The 21,343-nt window shown below is 43.7% G+C and overlaps 1 protein-coding gene and 1 long non-coding RNA gene across 3 annotated transcripts in view; one reads left to right on the top strand and one right to left on the bottom strand.

The window, feature by feature from the left end:
• The window catches only part of CRB1 (crumbs cell polarity complex component 1), a 144,768-nt gene extending 124,414 nt beyond the window's left edge, over positions 1-20,354 (top strand). Inside the window, exon 12 of the mRNA XM_081194562.1 lies at positions 19,466-20,354. Coding sequence (XP_081050688.1) covers positions 19,466-19,681 — 216 coding nt within the window. The 3' untranslated portion in view covers positions 19,682-20,354. The remainder of the gene's footprint in view (positions 1-19,465) is intronic.
• Positions 1,666-16,650, bottom strand: LOC308587166. Of its 2 annotated transcripts, none has more exons than XR_014008251.1 (3): positions 13,354-16,650; positions 5,638-5,861; positions 1,666-3,320 (listed from the first exon to the last, which is right to left on the bottom strand). It is a non-coding gene; the product is annotated as an uncharacterized lncRNA (long non-coding RNA). The 2 variants fall into 2 exon arrangements; XR_014008252.1 differs by having other exon boundaries at positions 5,712-5,861.
• Positions 20,355-21,343: the final 989 nt, after the last annotated feature.

The following is a 21,343-nucleotide window of genomic DNA, read 5'->3' as shown; positions in this document are numbered from 1 at the left end:
TTAAAGCCGTCAGAGCACAATGGAAGACAGGCCAAACAAGTACAGCTAGGCTGGGAATCAGAACAGCGAGGGTAACCATAATCACAGGCTGATTCCGTTTCTCTAACATTTTGAGCATATTTAAAATGTGCATTATTTGGTGCCCTGATTCCGATGGAGAGGCTGTGAAGCAGATTCGTGCTTCTTGGTGCGGTTCAGCTTTTAATGTGAGATGAAAGCAAAACATCCCTAAAGCAAGTTTTTGATATTTCAAAAGAATAGCTGCATCTTCTTTTTGCTCTGGAATTGCTTAGCAGTTTGGATTTGAAATACTTCCCATTTGTAAATAAGCTAACCTCATAATAGAGTCATAGAACATTAAGAGTTGAGAAGAAATTTGGAGGCCAGAGTTCTTCCACCTTGGCACGCTGGACGTTGTTGGACTACAATTCCCATCATCCCCAGCCAGCTTAGTCTATGGTAAAGAAATAATGGAAGTTGTAGTCCAGTAACATCCAAAGACCAAACGTTGAAGAGGTCAGATCGGCGGCATATAAATAATAAATTATTATTATAGCTTTCTTATACATTATACTGTTAAATCTGTTTTAATGATGTTTGTGATTTTATTATTATTATTTACTTTGGTTGCATTGTACCAAAAAGGACTTAAGCAATCAATTTAATAATCCTATGAAACTTTAAAAACCACACTGCGATCTTCAGATGAAGGGCAGTATATAAATTTAATCAAAAATAATAATAATGTCTGCTAGTGTAGGAGCAAAAACAGGAGGTAAACTAACTTATTAGTTGAATTAATTCTTTAAATGATAAATCCCCCTTCCTCTTCCCACCCCAGATCACAATTTGGCTTTGGGACCAAAGAACAAATGAGATACATGAGAAAAGTCATGTATCGTGCAATTGAGTAAAAGGCGTTCTCTCAGCCACCACTGATAATATAAACTAATTACTGGGCTGTAACAAGTAAACAGATGTAATCCAGATATTTTGGAATACATCTCCCTTTGCTGGCAGAGGCTGATGTGAGTTAAAGTCCAGGGCAGCAAGATTTCGTTTTTACTTTTTATTTATTTGTATACCACATTTCAGACTACACAGCCCTCCCAAGGGGGTTTGCCTCGTTCCTAAAAGACTCTTCACCCCTTATATTTCCAGCCAATCTATCACTGTGCTATGCCAGTGCAAGTCTCCCAAAGACCCCATCCTATCAAGAAGTCCTTTCCACATAATGTAGAAATTGGATCTTTAGTGTTGTGGCACCTGCCCTTTGGAATGCACTCCCCTTGAATATTAGACACGGGCCATCTCCCTTGTCTTTCCAGCACCTACAGAAGACCTTCCTTTTTCCCATAAGCCTTCTAAGTTGAGATCTTTCCCGGCTTGCATCTTTATTGGAATAGTTTCAAAAGCTGTTTTTTGTAGTTTTATCACTTGTTGTTTGCTGTGCTGGACTTCTTTGGGAGGAAGCATAGGGTTACAGATTTATTAAATAAATCTGTATTAAAATAAACAATCCGTGTAAAACCAGGGCCTTTTTTCGCAGCAGGAACTCAGTTCCGGCACCTCTCAGGTAGACACCATTGGCATTTAAGAGAACAAGCAAAGCATTCTGGCACCTCTTTTTCTAAAAAAAAATATAGCACTGTCACAAATTAAATAAGACCAGCAGGGGCAGGTCGGAAGCTCCACATCCAGTTAACCAAAGGCCTGGGTGAACAGATACATTTTTCACTGGTGCCAGAAACCCATTGGGATTTGTGCAGGAAGAGCATCCCACACAGTTGGAGAAGGTTGCCTTAGAGATTGTCATAGCTGAAGCATACTATTTTTTAAATCCATTACAAAAGAGCTCAGAGCTGATTGCCATAGATAAGATGTCTTTATAGGAACATAAGGAAAAGAATAGAAACTTGAACGAGAGCTAAGCACCACAAAGGGATCTACAAAAAGCAAGGTGCATTTTAGGTTGGTGTAAGGAAACATGGAATTTGGAAACTTTGAACTCTCAGGGGCATTTCCCTTGCATACTGTGCTGCTATTTCACGAGATGAAAAATAGATCAAGCACAAAAACCATATAAGATAGACACGGAGCGTATAAATAACCCTCTGAATATTTGTGCAGGGCTAGGAGCCTGATATCGGAGGGAAACTGTATACGTATGATGTGTCTTATGTGATCACTAACACAATACTGAAAAGCTGTGTTCTAGTCTTATTGAACTGTATACATGCTTTTAATGCTGGTGTTCTCAATGCAACCCTGCAGACTGTCGCTTTCTTTAACCACCTCGTCATCAAGAGCATCCTCTGTCTTCACACATGCTTGTTTGTCCTTCTCTTTGTGAATGTGTATTTTTCAGCTACATTGTGTGTCTGTGTGGGCATCTGCATGCACTTAGCTCTCCTGTCTTTGTACATAACAATAAACCTTCTGCCTTTGTCATGTTACATCTCCCTTTTTGTTTGTGCTGTTGCCTGCGTTCTCATTTGCTTCATGTGCGTCAGGAATCTGCTACCCAGAAAGCCAAAGTTCACGCCGCCTTCCGCCCAACCCCTGAGGTGTGCGATTGCTTAAACATCTCCCGAGACATGTGTATTTCAAGTAAAGAGACGATCATCCGCCCTCCCTGAGGACAGAAAGCCTTCATTTCCAGAATACATTTGGTGCCTGCTATTTTGATTTCACCAAATGTCATCAGAAAAAGAGAAACCGCTTGGGATTTTTATCTGCTTAAATTTTAATTTCTCTTTCTTCCTCAGTTCCCTCCCCCCAGTCACCCACCAAAAGCTAAAAGAAGAGTCCATCAGAACAATATGTACCTGACTCAATTGCTATCCTGAGTCAGCAACAATATCATAATGGTTGAGGTTGTATACTTTGCCCAATTGAGTAAATAATTTAGTTCTCCCATACCTCTGAATCCTTTGCAGTTGCTTGAGACTCAAGTGGCCACAGTGCCTTCCATAAATTTCGGTTGGTGGCCCAGCTGTGCCTGTCTGGACAGGGATAGCCTGACTACTGTCAGTTATGCTCTAGTAACCTCTAGGTTAGATTACTGCAATGTGTTACACATGCCCTCCAACATTTCTCCAATGAAAATAGGAACATTCTATTCTACATCAAGAGGTTTCTCTGGCATTTGATGGCCCGCACAAAAATATACATTGATCACCTTGAGCAAATTACAACCTTTCCGCCCAACCTACCTCACAAGATGGTTGGAAAGAAAAAATGTGCGAGGAAAGGGATCGTGTACGATGCCTTCAACAGATGAATGGAATGGAATTTTAGCTGTAGGCTGCCTTGAGTCTCTGATGGGAGAAAAGATGAGATATAATTAATAATATAATAATAATATTTTATTTATATCCTGCCCTCGCCAGCCAAAGTTGGACTCAGAGCGGCTAACAACAACAACAATAAATACAGTGGTACCTCTGGTTACGTACTTAATTCGTTCTGGAGGTCCGTTCTTAACCTGAAACTGTTCTTAACCTGAAGCACCACTTTAGCTAATGGGGCCTCTCACTGCTGCCACGCCACCGGAGCACGATTTCTGTTCTCATCCTGAAGCAAAGTTCTTAACCCGAGGTAGTATTTCTGGGTTAGTGGAGTGTGTAACCTGAAGCATATGTAACCCGAGGTACCACTGTACTACTACTAATAATAATAACTGTGAGACTGATCGGGAACATACCTGAGTAAATCCTATTGAACTCAGTGGGACTTTTGGATGTTCACATGGATTTCTTGTGCATGCTGCCGCCCCCAGTCATCATCATCATCATCACAACAACTTATTATTTATTATTTATACCCCACCCATCTGGCCTGGTTTGCCCAGTCACTCTGGGCGGCTCCCAACAGAATATTAAAGACACAATAAAACATCAAAAACTTCCCTAAACAGTCATTACAGTGGAGGAATAGAAAATCCACTCATATAGAACAATGCATACATACCGTATTTTTCGCTTTATAGGACGCACTTTTTCCCTTCCATAAATTAAGGGGAAATGTGTGTGTGTCCTATGGAGCAAATGCAGGCTCCTTGGCTTCAGCGAAAGGTACCTGAAGGCTCCGGAGCGCAGAGGGAGCGCTCCCTCCGCGCTCCGGAGGCTACGCGTTGCTTTCGCTGAAGCCTGGAGAGCGAGAGGGGTCGGTGTGCACGACCCCTCTTCCTCTCCAGGCTTCAGGTATAGCCGCCTGAAGCCTTCGGAGTGCAGTGTGAGTTCCCGCTGCATTCCGGGGGCTTCAGGTTCCTTTTGCTGAAGCCAGGAAAGTCTTGAATTCACTCCATAGGACACACACACATTTCCCCTTTGCGCTGCTCCCTGGCCTGATCCTTGGGGCTGGCGGTGGGGGAAAGCAGCGCTTCCCCCCACCAGCCCCAAAGAGCAGGTCGAAAGGAACCCGAAGCTTCAGGTTGCCTTCACTGAAGGAGACTGAACGCACCTTGAACGCACTAAACGCACCTTGTTTTAGAGGGGGAGAACAGGGAAAAAAATTCTCCCCCTCTCTGCGCAGTGCCCCTTCAGCTAAGTGGGAGGAGAAATGGAAGGGGCTGGTGCGTCCTATAGAGCAAAAAATACAGTATATCTGCTTCCTCCATTAGAATGAATGGGGTAGCACTCATATAAATCTGGAACCAGCAGCTGGCAACCTTGGGTGTCTGCCATGACAAGGCTCACTGTAGATGTCCGATTTCCCCCAAGCAACAGTCATACGGCTATGAATGACCACTGTATTTCCCTTTTACACATCAAACACCAGTTTCTCCAGTTATCATCCTTGAGGTTCAGGTGACAGCAACGTGTTCAGGGTGGTAGAATCCAAAGGAACAGGATCTCTCCAAACCGGAGAGGCAACAACACGCCCAATAAATTTAGACTGGAGGTAAGCGTAACTCTGCAAGCACACACTAGACCACGTGGAAGAGTATCACATCCCACGCTACTGGAAGAGCTGATGTTCCACAAGTTCCCACTCCCATCATGCACTTGGTTTAGTCATTGTGAGAAGCTAATATGGACTGCACTTTTGAGTAGGAGCTCCTGTAGCCTGCTTGAAACGTGTGGCACACAGGAATGGTCTATATGGCACAGACTTAAAATGTTATGGAGCCTCTTCTTCCTTACTCTCTTGGTAGCTAGCCCACACACTATTTTTGCAAGGTCTGCTGGATAATATTATTTTAGCCTTGGGGGCAAGTTGGAATTATAGAATCGTAGAGTTGGAAAGGACCAACTAAAGCATCCATGACAGATGGCAATCCAACCTCTGCTTTAAAAGAAGAAGAAGAGTTTGGATTTGATATCCCGCCTTTCACTCCCCTTCAGGAGTGTCAAAGCAGCTAACATTCTCCTTTCCCTTCCTCCCCCACAACAAACACTCTGTGAGGTGAGTGGGGCTGAGAGACTTCAGAGAAGTGTGACTGGCCCAAGGTCACCCAGCAGCTGCATGTGGAGGAGCGGAGATGCGAACCCGGTTCCCCAGATTACGAGACTACCGCTCTTAACCACTACACCACACTGGCTCTCTTCAAACCTTCAGAGGTTTGAAACCTTCAGAGGAGGGAAGTTCAACCACCTCACAGGGGCATCTGTTCCACTGTCGAACAGCTCTTACCATCAGAAAGTTATTCCTGGTATTTTGCCGGAATCGCCTTTCTTGTAACTTGAATCCATTGGTTTGGCTCCTACCCTCCAGAGCAGGAGAAAACCAGCTTGCTCCATCTTCCATGTGACAGCCCTTGAGATATTTGGAGATGGCTATTGTATCTCCTCTCAGTCGCCTCTTTCCCAGGCTAGACATGCCCAACTCTCTCAACGGTTCCTCACAACGTTACACACCTAACAGCAACAACAATAGAGAACATGAATGAGTGTGGCAGACAACAGCAGTATCAAATTCAGCGCAACTAAAACACTGTAAGTGAAGGAGTTTGGGATTCTCACCGAATTTGCCTTTCAGAGATTACTTAATATATTCATTAACCGCAAGTGTTAGTTATGTGAACATGTCCTAATGACACTTAAATTACAATAATAAATGCCCGCTGCCTCATGAATAATTTATTCCCCATTTGCATAGTCATCCTTATGCAGTTATTCCTGAGTAATTATCATACTGACTTAAAAAGGTGTCAAGGACTGAATAACTACGTTCCCTTTCCTGGGCTCATCCTCTCCCTCCATTGGCCATGTGCATCTTTCTTTTGTAATTCTGCCCTTACCCCGTGCCATCTCCGTTCAAAAACAGGCAAAGAGCAAAACGCCCTCTAGTCCAGAGGCACCACTTCAAATTTCAATAGTTAAAAGGGGGAGCAAGATTGAACAAGGTCCACCAGAACTTGTAGGTGAGGTGACAAAGCAGTGCACGATAAGAACATTTTTTGTCATTAAGGTTATTATTATTAACTAGTTGTTATTATTCAATGTATTTTGTGTGCATTTAAACCCCGACAGTCTCCAGATTTGGCGGACTACAACGCAGACCCAGGGTTTTGTTACTTCATATCATAATATTGTAACAATTCAAAAGAGACACGCAAAGCCTAAGATAAAGGTAAAGGGACCCCTGACCATTAGGTCCAGTCGTGGCCGAATCTGGGGTTGTGGCGCTCATCTCGCTTTATTGGCCGAGGGAGCCGGCATACAGCTTCCAGGTCATGTGGCCAGCATGACTAAGCCGCTGCTGGCGAACCAGAGCAGCGCACGGAAACGCTGTTTATCTTCCTGCTGGAGCGGTACCTATTTATCTACTTGCACTTTGACATGCTTTTGAACTGCTAGGTTGGCAGGAGCAGGGACCGAGCAACAGGAGCTCACCCCATGGTGGGGATTCGAACCACCAACCTTCTGATCAGCAAGTCCTAGGCTCTGTGGTTTAACCCACAGTGCCACCCGCGTCCCATGCAAAGCCTATGTCTAGCTTAATCATTCAAAAATGATAACTACTTATAATGGAATAGGTTTCCTCTGTCCTTCTATACATAACAGGAAGCTCCATAGCCTATCAGTTTGTTTTTCACTTTAAAGAGAATCTGCATTCTACATGAATAACAGTTAAATTTTAGGAGTGACAAGAAAGCAAGTTACTTGGCTCCTGGTCTTACGTATGAAGTAAAGGACTCCTGGACGGTTAAGTCCAGTCAAACTTGACTATGGGGTGTGACGCTCATCTCGCTTCAGGCCGAGGGAGCTGGTGTTTGCCTGCAGACAAGGACATTATACAGAAAAGAAGGTGGCTGGCCCACAGTTTTCGTGTTTTATAAACCACATTGAGGTTTTCTTATAATCAAGCAGTATATAAATGTTGTTTTTTTAAAAAGTAAATAAATAAAATTGGTCGGGACTTTCCCTCGAAAATAAGGATGGTCCTAACATGCCTTGCCAATGATTTATTCAGCTCCAAGGTGACCCCTTTTAAAACAATAACTGCAAGACTCTTCCAGTCCTTTTAATTAATTAATTTAAACTGTACACCCAATTTAGAATACACTGGGCTTTGTTCTTTATCTTAGGCATTCCAGTTTATTTTGCTCGCAGAGGCATTTTTGGGAGGGTTAAGCAAATTTGTTCAAGAACTTGTTGAATAATTTGTTGGCATGAATCCTGACTGTTCATTCAGTGGCTGCTTATTGCTAGGTTTCATGGCCATGGAAAGAAAGGATCATGCGACACTATCTGTCTTGAATAACAGGCCTGGTGAGAATCATAAGAAGGGCCCACTCAGGGCATCTTATCCAAGTTACATGGGTGGCACTGTGGTCTAAACCCCTGAGCCTCTTTGGGCTTGCCAACCAGAAGGTCGGCGGTTCGTATCCCTGTGACGGAGTGAGCTCATTGCTCTGTCCCAGCTCCTGCCAACCCAGCAGTTTGAAAGCACGCCACTGCAAGTAGCTAAATAGGCACCATTGGGGTGGGAAGGTAAACTGTGTTTCCGTGAGCTCTGGCTTCCACCACGGTGTCACGTTACGCCAGAATTGGTTTAGTCATGCTGGCCACATGACCAGAAAGCTGTCTGTGGACAAACGCCAGCTCCCTCGGCCTGAAAGCAAGATGAGCGCCGCAACCCCATAGTTGCCTTTGACTGGACTTAACCGTCCACGGGTCCTTTACCTTTTTACCTATCCAAGGACATTGTTGCGACCCCTCTCCAAAGAAAAACTGGAACCAACACTACAAACTTCTTAAGCCCTCCCCATGCCCAAGGAAGTATGGTTCCCCCATGCCCAAGGAACTATGGTTCTGTGAGGACTACATATCCTCCAACATTTCTCCAATTAAAATATGGATTTTCCTGTTTGATGATGATGATGATGATGTTATTATTTATAGCCCACCCATCTGACTGGGTTGTCCCAGCCACTCTAGGCGGTTTCCAATATATATAAGATGATAATAAAACTGTACAGGGCTGCCTTCAGATGTCTTCTCAAGGTTATATAGTTACTTATCTCCTTGGCTCAGGGTACACATAACTCCATACTCTTCAATATTTCCCTGATGAAAACAGGCACGTCCTACCTTACCCTCTTTTAAATCTTGAAAAACCAGAAGAGAAACTGCATGGGAACACACCCAGAGTCAGGCACAGTGTGGGCTCAAGTGTGTGGCTCCTCATTTGGTTTCCCACGTAACCTGAAGGGCTGGCATCCCTCCCTTTGGGATTTGTGCCTAGTCAAACTTCCACCTTGTAAGAAGTAAAATCCACAAGGGGGTTTCAGAAAGGCGCCAAAATGGATGTGGCAACTCCCCTGTCTCTGTTGATGGGGGGGGGGAGAGCACATACTGCTAGTTAAAACAGAAACAGGGCTTCATTGGTTTGGGGGCAATTACAGATAATGAGATGGATGGGAATAGATCATTTCAATGTCTTGGAATATTTTAGCTGAAATCAAGTCTCTCCGGTTTCGTTTTCTCCCCTTCTGTCTTCATGCAACATTCCCACAGGAGTATGAAGCTCAGGCACCAGGAGAAGCTACCGGGGATCTTCTAAGCTTTATTTACATTAGAAAGGATGATTCACTTGGGAGTACAAGCTACACAGGGAAGGGGGGGGGAGTATATGGCACAGTCTGCTACTATAAGGCCACATTTTTAAAATCTGCGAACCTGATCTCAGGTTAAGGATCTCTAGATCTGCCCCAAATGTTCACACCCTGGTCAGAGCCTGATGTCCAGCGCAACTTGAAATGCACTTAAACTTATAAGCATTATCTATTAGAGGGAGGCAATGACTGAGGAAGAGATTTCAATGGCAATTTAAATACCCATCTTCATTATACTCCTTGACTCCTTGACATTATACTCCTTGACTCCTTGACGTGCGAGGATTGATCAGGTCCACGCAGGTTAAACTGGTGAATTCCATCTTGAAATGGAAGTAGTTTCAACTAGCAAAAATCCAAATAACTGCTGTTGTTTTCAGTAAAGGTTTCCGCTTCTTGCACACAACAATCCAATTGTTCCAACTTTCCAGGGACAGTCCCTTTCTCTTTTAGGAAAGTGACTATCTTGCTTTTTAAAGGGAGAAATCAAGTATGCTTTAACTATATATATATATATATATATATATATATATATATATATATATGCAGGTTTTGGTGTCTTCGGGTATCTTCCCGTGTAAGAGTTGGGGTGTCTAGGCGACGTTTCGACGAGGTCTCACTCGTCATCTTCAGTCTTACACGGGAAGATACCCGAAGACACCAAAACCTGCATTCCTGTACCCGTGAAAATCTACGAAAGCAAATATATATATATATATATATATATATATATATATATATATATATGCAGGTTTTGGTGTCTTCGGGTATCTTCCCGTGTAAGAGTTGGGGTGACGACTAGTAACAAGAAGCCGAAAGCACCAGCCTGAAGATGACGAGTGAGACCTCGTCGAAACGTCGCCTAGACACCCCAACTCTTACACGGGAAGATACCCGAAGACACCAAAACCTGCATTCCTGTACCCGTGAAAATCTACGAAAGCATATATATATATATATATATATATATATATGAGAAATCCCGTGTGCCCCTTAAATCTGTTCTAGGCATTTCCCCAACTCTTTAGAGTAGATATGGAGGAGATGCAGGTCATGCACAGGGGAAGATCAGTTTGTATTTTTTTTATTTTAAAAAAAGTCCCCATGCACATTTATCAGCATTTAATGCAAAATTCTCTTAATGCACAGATGTCTATAGATAAAAGGTAAAGGACCCCTGACAGTTAAGTCCAGTCACAAACAACTCTGGGGTTGCGGCGCTCATCTCGCTTTACTGGCCAAGGGAGCTGACGTTTGTCCGCAGTTTTTCTGGGTCATGTGGCCAGCATGACTAAGCCGCTTCTGGAGAAACCAGAGCAACACACGGAAACGGCGTTTATTTACCTTCCCGCCGGAGTGGTACCTATTTATCTACTTGCACTTTGATGTGTTTTCGAACTGCTAGGTTGGCAGGAGCTTGGACCGAGCAACGGGAGCTCACCCTGTCGCGGGGATTTGAACCACCGACCTTCCAATCAGCAAGCCCTAGGCTCAGTGGTTTAGATCACAGCGCCACCCGCGTCCCTGTCTATATACAACTTCCTCTAATATGCACCTTTTCATATGCACAGTGTAGGGCATTTTGCATTTTATCCTAGTATATGCAATTTTGTACACATTACTTGGTGGGGAACTGAATTGTAAAATTTAGAAAAGTGTGTGTTTCCAAGGATGGCTGTGTTTCAAAAAGTGTGAACCAGATAGGTTTGGATTTTTACATGTGAACTGAATTGAATTCCCTCCCCCATCTGCAGTTGGAACGCAGTCCCTTCAAACACAGTAAAATCCTGAAACACTGTTAGTTAGATATCTAACTTGCTGAAAAACAGTCTCAGCAGGAAACTGACCAATTTACTAAGTTCACTTTAATTGACAGAAGTCTGTAAAAAGAAATATAAAGGTAAAGGTACCCCTGCCCGTACGGGCCAGTTGTGTCCGACTCTAGGGTTGCGTGCTCATCTCGCTCAAGAGGCCAGGAGCCAGCGCTGTCCGAAGACACTTCCGGGTCACGTGGCCAGCGTGACGAAGCTGCTCTGGCGAGCCAGCACCAGTGCAGCACACAGAAATGCCGTTTACTTTCCCGCTATAAAGCGGTCCCTATTTATCTACTTGCACTTAGGGGTGCTTTCGAACTGCTAGGTGGGCAGGAGCTGGGACCGAACAACAGGAGCTCACCCCGCCACGGGGATTTGAACCGCCGACCATACGATCAGCAAGTCCTAGGCACTGAGGTTTTACCCACAGCGCCACCCGCGTCCCTAAAAAAAAGAAAAGAAATATACAGGGTGCTAATCAGACACTATTGCCACAATTGGACAATCGCCATCCAGAGGCTCAGATCTGAGATGCAAGATAAATGATCCAGCCATGGATAACCATCTCGTCAAAAAAAAAAAGCAAATACAGTGGTACCTCGGGTTAAGAACTTAATTCGTTCTGGAGGTCCCTTCTTAACATGAAACTCTTCTTAACCTGAGGTACCACTTTAGCTAATGGGGCCTCCCGCTGCCGCCGCCGGGCAATTTCTGTTCTCATCCTGAAGCAAAGTTCTTAACCCAGTACTATTTCTGGGTTAGCGGAGTCTGTAACCTGAAGCATCTGTAACCTGAAGCGTCTGTAACTTGAGGTACCACTGTATTTCAATACTTTAAAAATGATTTCCATGTTTCTTTCAAACCCAAATCAGTTGTGCTTGCTCTGCGATCCCTGACCCTCGATTAACTTTCTTCCAATGAACTACTCACAGGGATAATACACAGACAGACTTGCTCACACAGGTCACAATCGTCTACTTATCAGTGAGCAAAAACATAGTAGCTATGTGTAATATGTGAGGCCGGTAGGGCCCTGGCTTCTGACAATCAATATTTAGAGCTGGAAGCAGAAGATGGCTGCAATTTAAGTGTTGCACCCAGACAGAAGAGTTGTTGGCTTGCTATCTTGCTGTCTGACAGCATGAACCACCCAAAGAGCTATTTTGCTAACCAGTGATTCGTGCTGAATATTCGCTAACCTGCCAGGTTTGTTTTGCAGAATCCTAGCACTGACTGGAGAGGGCAGTTCTCCGAGTTATTTCTTATATTGCTAAGCATATCTGACTGTGCAAGATCCAAGGAATTTGGAACGGCTGGGAAGTTATGTGTATGGTATACATTAGTTGTCCAGGGAGATGGGCAGAGATGGGGGACATCACAACACTTTTCTATGCATATTGTAAGGCGTTAGGAAAGCAATGTGGGAAGCATATGCAAAATTACTGAATGCTAGTGCTTGCATCTGGTTAATCTCATCATCCAGCCAGCCTGCACTCCTGACACAGGCCCAATTCAGACATGTATCTCATGCAGCATCCTCGTGCTGCTCCTTCTCTCCTCTTTTGCAATGCTTCAACACTTCCCGAGTTAATTATTATTTCAGTGTCTGAACAGGGAAACTGTGGTTCCCAAGATCAGACCAAGCCAGGATCTTAAACCAAAATGAACTGTGGTTGGAGATTCTGTTTTATGCCAATCCAAGCAACCATCGTTTCAAAGTTTGGCTGAAATGGGAATCATAGCATCATAGAGTTGGAATAGACCACAAAGGCCATCGAGTCCAACCCCCTGCCAAGCAGGAAACACCATCAGAGCACTCCTGACATATGGTTGTCAAGCCTCTGCTTAAAGACCTCCAAAGAAGGAGACTCCACCACACTCCTTGGCAGCAAATTCCACTGTCGAACAGCTCTTACTGTCAGGAAGTTCTTCCTAATGTTTAGGTGGAATCTTCTTTCTTGTAGTTTGGATCCATTGCTCCGTGTCCGCTTCTCTGGAGCAGCAGAAAACAACCTTTCTCCCTCCTCTATGTGACATGGGAAACAATGGATTAATTAACAATGAATTAAAGCAGATTCTGACTAAACATCAGGGAAAACCTTCTGATGGTAAGAGTTGTTTTACAGTGGAACGGGTTCCCTCAGGAGGTGGCGGACTTCATTTGAGGTTTTAAAGCAAAGGTTGGATGGCCATCTGTCATGGATGATATAGTTGAGCTTCCTGCATTGCAGGGCATTGGACTAGATGACCCTCAAGGTCCTTTTCAATTCTTTGATTCCATAACCCAGAAAATGTTGAATTGTCAGTACACTGAGAAGGAAAGAGGGAAGGGACAACGCATGGGTGGAACATACAGGTGCAAAATATAATAACTCTAGATGTATCAATCTGAGACATGTATATGCAAACTGGGCTATAGCAAGACTTCACACAATATCTTACAAATGTATAAATTTTAGAAATTTTTGCACTTACCAGCTTAGTTGCTGAGGGAGGTGGTTTCAGAACTTTCTGGCATGCTGTCACACAATGTTGTTATTATTCGGCTAGTCTTCTGAAATACCAGGATGCCATTGAAAATCACCACGTACCTTGAAACAAAAACATTTCCTTGCCTTTTAAATTGTTTTCCCACAATAGTTCCTTCCAATATCACCACCAGAGTAGCTGTCTTGATCAAAACCTTAGTGCCAACGAATTCTGTTTGTCTAACACAGTGATGGGGATCCTGCAGCCCCTTAGCTGTTGATGGACTACCAATCCCCATCATCTCTGACCACTGTCTATGGTGGCTGGAATTGAAAGAGAATAGAAGTCACATGTTATGTTCCCCATCCTTGATCTACTGGCTTCCTTTGAAATATTTAATACATTTTCACTGAGGAGGAAATCTCCAAATTTCTCTTTCGGCAAAATCTTTGAGAGACAAATCTCTTCTTTTCACAAAATCGTTGGGGATGAATTTATGCAGAACTTAAAGCAAAATTCTTTTGCCTTCCCTCATAAGCCTAGATGTTCTCCTTACAGGAGAACCTTCAAATTCACTTCATATTTAACTTCATGTGAAATTTGGTGGAAACCCTATTTAACACTCATAGAGTGAGTGACAGAAGTGTCTCGATAAAAGTGGAAAAGGTGCTATGCCAGGCTGACAAGCAAGGCTATGAGATCTATATTTTCATTCTATAAAGTGGTAATCGGCATAAAGGCCTACATCCGAAGGCCTCCGAGGGCCTCTTGTAATCTGAGGAGTGCTTGGCTTGAGCCCATATTGCTAACCATCTGGTGCCTCAGCATAGCCGTAGTCTCTAAAGACGGGCTATTCCAACAGTTATCACATGCCCTGTTGTGAACACCAGGCTCCTGTTGGTGAACAATTACTCACATAATTGGAGTTTGTGGCTGATGTCAATCCAAGTGAGGAATTTGCCATCTGGCTGCTTGTGGCATGATATGCAAAAGGTAGAGCTACAAGGCGGACTATTTATTGCCCCTTAAATCATCCCACTCTTCCCTCTGAGAAGCTTTCAGAACAACCTCCCGTCTTTCCTACCCAGATAATGACCAGGTTGAAGCCCATTTAAGCTTTAACAATACAAGTGGTGTATCAATAAAACTGCTAGCACATTTGCAAAGCTAAGCAGGGCCCGCTATGGTTTCAACTTGGATGGGAGACAGTGTGTTGAGATCCCTGCATTGCAGGGGGTTGGACTAGATGACCCTTGGGGTCCCTTCCAACTCTACAATTCTATGATTCTAACAGCATAGCTGGCATATAGTTCTGTGGTCAAAAAACAGTCTCTCCAGTTAAAGAGCTTTGCCCTCAAATCTTAGAAAATGTTTCCCAACTAAATCAGACTGTACTGGACAAAAAAGTCTGACTAAGTTTGAAGTAGTTTCACATAATCACTTTGTGAACCTAAAAAATCCCATTTGATGTGAATTTCATTTATTTTAAGTTACTTACTTTCCACTTTTTAAAAAATATCCATTCCCCAAAGCACCTTAAATTGTAAAAATAAAAAGAGCCCAAATCATCTCAAAAGCACAGGAGCTTTATAAACATGTAGGGGGGGAAACAATATTTATAAATAGGGATGGGGAACCTATGTCCCTCCAGAGGTTGTTGGACTACAACTCCCATCATGCTTGACTATTGGCCAGGTGCTGGGGCTGATGGGACTTACAATAATTGTACCCCGCTTATATGACTGGGTTGCCCCAGCCACTCTGGGCAGCTTCCAGCATATGGGGCTTCAAGTCAAACAACACCTGGAGGACCACAAGTTTAGACCCCTAGTCTAAAAACAGGAGAGGGATTTTGCTGTCTCTCAGAGATTTCTGCCACCACTGAGAAAACCCTCTCTCCACTCTCTGCCAATGGAAGCAGGACCTCCTATTATGATATAAAACTTAGGCAGCCTCATATTATTAAAGGTGGCCAAAATAGCCTGGCCCTGGGTGGCAAAGGGCTTTAAAGTTTATATTACTTGATGAAGGTATGGCATTTTCGTCCACCCTTCCAGAGACCATTTTACAACACCAACATCTCTCTCTTATTAGCCAGTTTATTTTGTGTCCTAAGATATGGTTCAGGGCTTCATTGTAAAGTTCAGAGACCAGCCAATGCTCATCTCTGTGTTCCTAGGCATTGAAATACGGTGGCTAGCAGACCCTGATGTTTAGGATCAGCCAAAACCTCTTCCATCAACATCATTTCAAAAACAAAACAAAAACCTAATAAAGCACTTCTCTCCAATAAGCCAAGTTCTTTTATGTTAATTAATCACCCAGCTATCAGCTGGCCAAGCAATATATACTTGATCCTGATGGGACTCGACTGGCGAGCCTGCTGGCAATTTTAAAGTCAGTCCACAGCTAGCAAGGCAACCTGCCCAGAAGACCAGGACCTTGCCGTGGGAACCAAGCGATTGGTATGGAAGTCAATAACCAGGGGTTTATGCTGCTATCTAGTGCAATGGGAAAGGGAAGGTGGCAGCGGGGATTGCTGTGAAATTGGATGAGAGAACTGAACTGTTACAAGGGATTACTCCATCAAGCTGTGCGTAATTTACTTTAAAATGAAAGTAGCAGATTGTAAGCCTGCTGAAAGTTGTGTGTCGTGCCATGCAGCTAAGTTACTTGGCGATCAAGGGAAAGGGCTCTTATGTAGAGCTAGTATCTGAATTGGCTAACCAACCAATATTTTACCAGAATGACCATTAAAACCAGGTTCTGCAAGGAAACCATAGCTGTTTAGCACCTGTAACAAGGTGCAGGGGGTGGGGCCTGAATCCATTCTACTTTAGGAATGAAGAAACAATCCCTTATATCAGGAACACAAAAGTTCAGTTTATGATTCATCAGCCCAACAATCATGCATGCTGGTCTGCCAAGGGTTCAACCCTTTTAAAAAGTAAGTTTTTAATTAGGATTTCATTGCTATCAAGAGTGAGTTCAATACCTTTGAAGAATTTCCACTTCTTGGAGGAGGGGGTTCACTTCAGAGTACAGTGGTACCTCGGGTTGCATACGCTTCAGGTTACAGACTCTGCTAACCCAGAAATAGTACCTCGGGTTAAGAACTTTGCTTCAGGATGAGAACAGAAATCATGTTCCGGTGGGGCAGCAGCAGCGGGAGGCCCCATTAGCTAAAGTAGTACCTCAGGTTAAGAATAGTTTCAGGTTAAGAATGGACTCCAGAACGAATTAAGTTATTAACCCGAGGTACCACTATACAATAGGGGACGCGGGTGGCGCTGTGGGTTAAACCACAGAGCCTAGGACTTGCCGATCAGAAGGTCGGCAGTTCGAATCCCCGCAACAGGGTGAGCTCCCATTGCTCGGTCGCTACTCCTGCCATCCTAGCAGTTTGAAAGCACATAAAAGTTCAAGTAGATAAATAGGTACCACTCCGGCAGGAAGGTAAACGGCGTTTCCGTGTGCTGCTCTGGTTCGCCAGAAGCAGCTTAGTCATGCTGGCCACATGACCCGTAAGCTGTACACTGGCTCCCTCGGCCAATAAAGCGAGATGAGTGCCGCAACCCCAGAGTCAGTCACAACTCGACCTAATGGTCAGGGGTCCCTTTACCTTTACCTTACCACTATACAATATTAATTTTGCACAGAATAGGTCCCCTAAAGCAATTTGTTATTTCATATTTTCCCAAGCTATATTCATGGGTTTACATTTTGGAGGGACACCACGTTCCCTCGACGAGCCTACCAATCAATACATACCGCTTTTGTATCGAACACCACATCACAAAATGCAAGGATATTAGTTTGGGCTCCGATCTTAAGGCAAAAACTATGGGGCAGTGCATGGGGAGGACTCAAGTTGTGCTGGCCTGCCCTCAATGGTTGTGGTCCTGGGAAAGTGTTTCCCAATCAATGCCACATCTCTCTGGGATGGAATTAAGAGTGACTCTATTATTTTTAAAAAATAACTTTTAAGGAAATGTGGTTTCTAATCCTAGGTAAAAGTAAAGGGACCCCTGACCATTAGGTTCAGTCGTGACCGACTCTGGGGTCCTGTAAGATTTGCCTAAAAGAGGCATGAGTGTTGTAGATAATAATTAACACGTTTTCTAAATATAATCATAATTGATTTTATTTCCTCAGACAGAGGGCAATCATAAGGGCAGAAGGAGGCTGTAATATCTGCTGATCATGAGCCCTGAGCCAAGTTTACATTTCTTGAATGCTCCATGGATTTACTTAACCTCCCCTCACCCACTCCAAGGATCTCTTAATGTTTCTCCTGGCATGCTGTCACTTCCTAACATTGCAAAGTAAATGCTACTCTACAGGCCATTTCTATATAGAGAGTAACCCCAAAAAGTGATGAACTTTTACTCAAAGCATTATCGGTAGGAGTCAACGTCAGAAAGATTCCTCCATGCAGGTAGCTAAATCGGGTTCCCTAGTCTCCAGGAAGTGCTTTTGAGACTTTTGACCTCTCAAGTTCTTTCGTTTGTTTTTAAAAAAACATTTTGGATTTGAAAGTTCTGCCCCAAGCACATGTTCCATCTCTGACAGTTCAATTGTCACTAGGGATACATATCAAAAAAACCCAAAGCAAAATCTGCCTGGACGATCAAAATCCTCCCAGGGTGATGTTGTCCACAATGACCATGTTTTTCCTATAGTACTTCCTGCTGTTTCAGAGGTTTCCAGTGCAAATTGGACTAGAAACAGAGAGATCACATTAAAACAGTTTCCTCCTCTCTCAAAATTCTAGCTTCTTCCAACAGCTGATTGGAAGTATGTTTGATAATACTGGCTTTATGGGCAATGATTTCATGAAAATGTCCTTGCATTTATAAAACCTGTGCATCAAAGAGCATAATAGATCCATCCATCCTACACGTTTTTTCCCCTTAAAAACAAAACAAAACAGGGGGGAAATCAGAATGATTGTGATTATGTGGAGGAAGCAACTGGGAGACGACTTTTTTTTGCCACTAAAGCAGCTGCAGACAGGGGGCATCACTGAAGACTCAGGGAAATGTGGGAGTCTAGTTGGGAGAGATATTTGAAGTCATTTGCATCATTAAGCATATATAACAAACTTCAACATGCAGATTGCCTTGGCACATGTAAACTGTTTTGATAAAGTAAGCTAGTTTGGGGGGGAAATAGTTTGAAAAGCGGGGTAGAAATAATCTAAAGAAGCGAGTTTGTATCAAATGTTCCATGTGAGTGATCTCACTGGAACAATTGGACTTCTGTTTACTCTCCTCTCCCTGCCACACTCTAATCTTCACTGGAGGGTCCCCCAACTGCCCAGAGCTGATTATGGGAAAGTGGGCAGTGCCAGACCCTGGGGTCTCAAATTTCTGTGTCTCCCACTGCCTCTCACCTTCCATTCCACATAATACAGTGGTACCTTGGTTCTCGGACATAATCTCTTCCGGAATAGCATTCGACTTCTGAAACGTTTGAAGACCAAGGTGCAAAGGTCTGGCTGCAAGTTCAATTGGAAAAACTGAAAAACACGTAGCAAAAGCTGTTCAACTTCCGAGAAGTGCTCAAAAACAGAAGCAATTACTTCTGGGTTTTCAGCGTTTGAAAACCAAAACATTCAGCTTCAGAGATGCTCGAAAACCGAGGTACCACTGTAGTTGCTGCACCCCCAAGGCTCTACACCCAGTGTGAACGAACTGGTTGCGCTCCCCTAAATCCGTCTCTGGTGTGGGAAAGGAGAGGAAGTTCGGTTGTGTACATGGAAGTCCCTTGCACCAGTGGAACTACCATGTTGGCTATAGCCCAGAAACTTGCCATCTTTCTTAATATGCGATTTTAGCAATTCAGAAAATATAGCAGCAAAACTGACTTTTTCAGTATACAAAATAGCTGACAGGTTTTTTTTGCACAGCGAAAAATGAATTCATTCCTCAGAAAATACAGAACTGCATACCCCCATCACTTACAAATACAGACTAACCAGATGGACTTTCCTTGGTAGGTATACCTTTAAATGGGAATTGTTCACGTCACATGGTTTCCCTTCATGGTAACTCCCATGCACGTTCCTTTTCTCTTTCCACACCAACCACATTGTGTCTTGTTTCCACCCTTCCAGCTAACAACTGACCTGGCCTCCAATATTTTCACCGCCATTGGCTCAGTGACACTGGCCTTGTTACTGATCTTCCTTCTTGCGGCCACAGCTTCCGTCATAACTTCCAACAAACGGGCTACCCAAGGAACCTACAGCCCCAGCCGCCAGGAGAAAGAGGGGTCCCGAGTCGAAATGTGGAACATGGTACAACCTCCCCCGATGGAAAGGTTGATCTAGCTTGAACTGTTGCTGTACCTCTTACGTATATGGAAGCCTCCGGCTAGAATGGGTTGTTCTGGAGACCAGGGAAAGGAAAGCCCTCTAGACCATGATGACCTCTGCCATTTAACTCGACACCTTGGTCAGCATCCAAAGCATCATGCACATTGTCCCAGGTGTACCTGGGGGCTTTTCTGCTTGCCCCTTTCACCAGTAGCCTCCGATTCTTCTGATATTCATGGAAGCCTTCATGAGATGTGAGGGACTGCATTTGGAAAGGGAACTGAGCACTCAGACACACATACCTGGAAATACTATGGGGCCGCAGATCTCATTTCCCACTTTCTGGAAATTCTTATTTATTGCACTGGAAATTTTAGCTTTAGTCGAATCGCCTGTAGGCTATAAAGACTGCAATGACTCTAGTACACTTGTTAAGTGCCTGCATTTCAGATACAACTGAAGCCACATATTTTGTTTCATTCCCTGTGCATCTGCCTAGCATTCACCATCACAAAGCGGAACACTCATGTAACCCCAGATAATCTGTCTGCCGTTCAATCATCTCAAGAAGTTTTAGGAGTAGAGGTCTTTCTCAGCAGCACAGCTATCTTAATTCTTTAATCAGGGACTAAATTAATGCTGCGGGGGAAAGCTATTCATGCAGCAAAATAAACATTTCAAATGATCACTGCTTGGTGTGTTCATTGCACCTCTTTTTCCACCAGGTTGTTCTAGATCATGTTTGGGGATCTAGATGTTGCTGAACTACAACTCCCATCAGCCCAATGTGAACATGGCCAATAACCAGGAGTGATGGGAGCAACATCTGGAGGACAAATATTCTCTGCATCTGTTACAGATCTAGAGGAAGCTATAGTTCCTTTCACGGAGAATAAACTGTTGGTTTTTTAAAAAAATGTAGTTCCTTAATTTACAGCAAGTTGTGAACCTACAGCTTGCTAGACCCCCCATAATTTTGGACTATTGATCTTGCTGGGTGGGGCTGATATTGAGCTTAAACTCCCAACATCTGGAGGCCCACAGGTTACCCACCCCTGATTGACTTACTTTTCTAATGAAATTCAAAGCAGCCAGAATTGTAAAATAAGAAACCAACACCCTGCAATGACCTACCAGATACTATATCCTGCAGCTCGCTAACCAATGATGGTCTGGCCCTCATCAGTGCAGGGTTTTTTTAAAAAAAAAAATCAGGGACAAAGAATTTCCAGCCTTTCAGATATTGTTGGACTACAACTCCCATCACCCCAACTCCCAACACCCTAAACCATTGGCCATGCTGGCTGAGGCTGGTGGAAGTGCAATCCCACAATATCTGGAGAGAGACAGGTTCTGGTCTGTAAGAAGCAGCCGTGAAAGTCAGGACAGCTGTGTAAATGACTCAAAGTTGGGATATACTTTCTCCTCCTAGTCCCTCCCAGTTCCTTATATTCGGGTCGGCTCATACTCGAGTATATACGGTAAAATGTTAAAACAATGCCATAGCCTCTGTGTTTTTAGGCAATGCACTTCCATTTTGCAGTCCCTGCCCCCGCCCGCCCCCAACCACTTTACAGTGCAAGTCCACTGAGGGGGGGGGGAAGTCCAGTTCACTTGAACTTGTATCCGGGAAAGTGTATATATTGCAGTCTTAAAGAACTAATGAAAAACATTGGC

The sequence above is a fragment of the Podarcis bocagei genome (assembly GCF_964188305.1).
Source record: "Podarcis bocagei genome assembly, chromosome: 5".
NCBI classification, from domain to species: domain Eukaryota; kingdom Metazoa; phylum Chordata; class Lepidosauria; order Squamata; family Lacertidae; genus Podarcis; species Podarcis bocagei.
The sequence above is the reverse complement of the archived record's forward strand: the minus strand, read 5'-3'. Positions and strand labels throughout refer to the sequence as shown.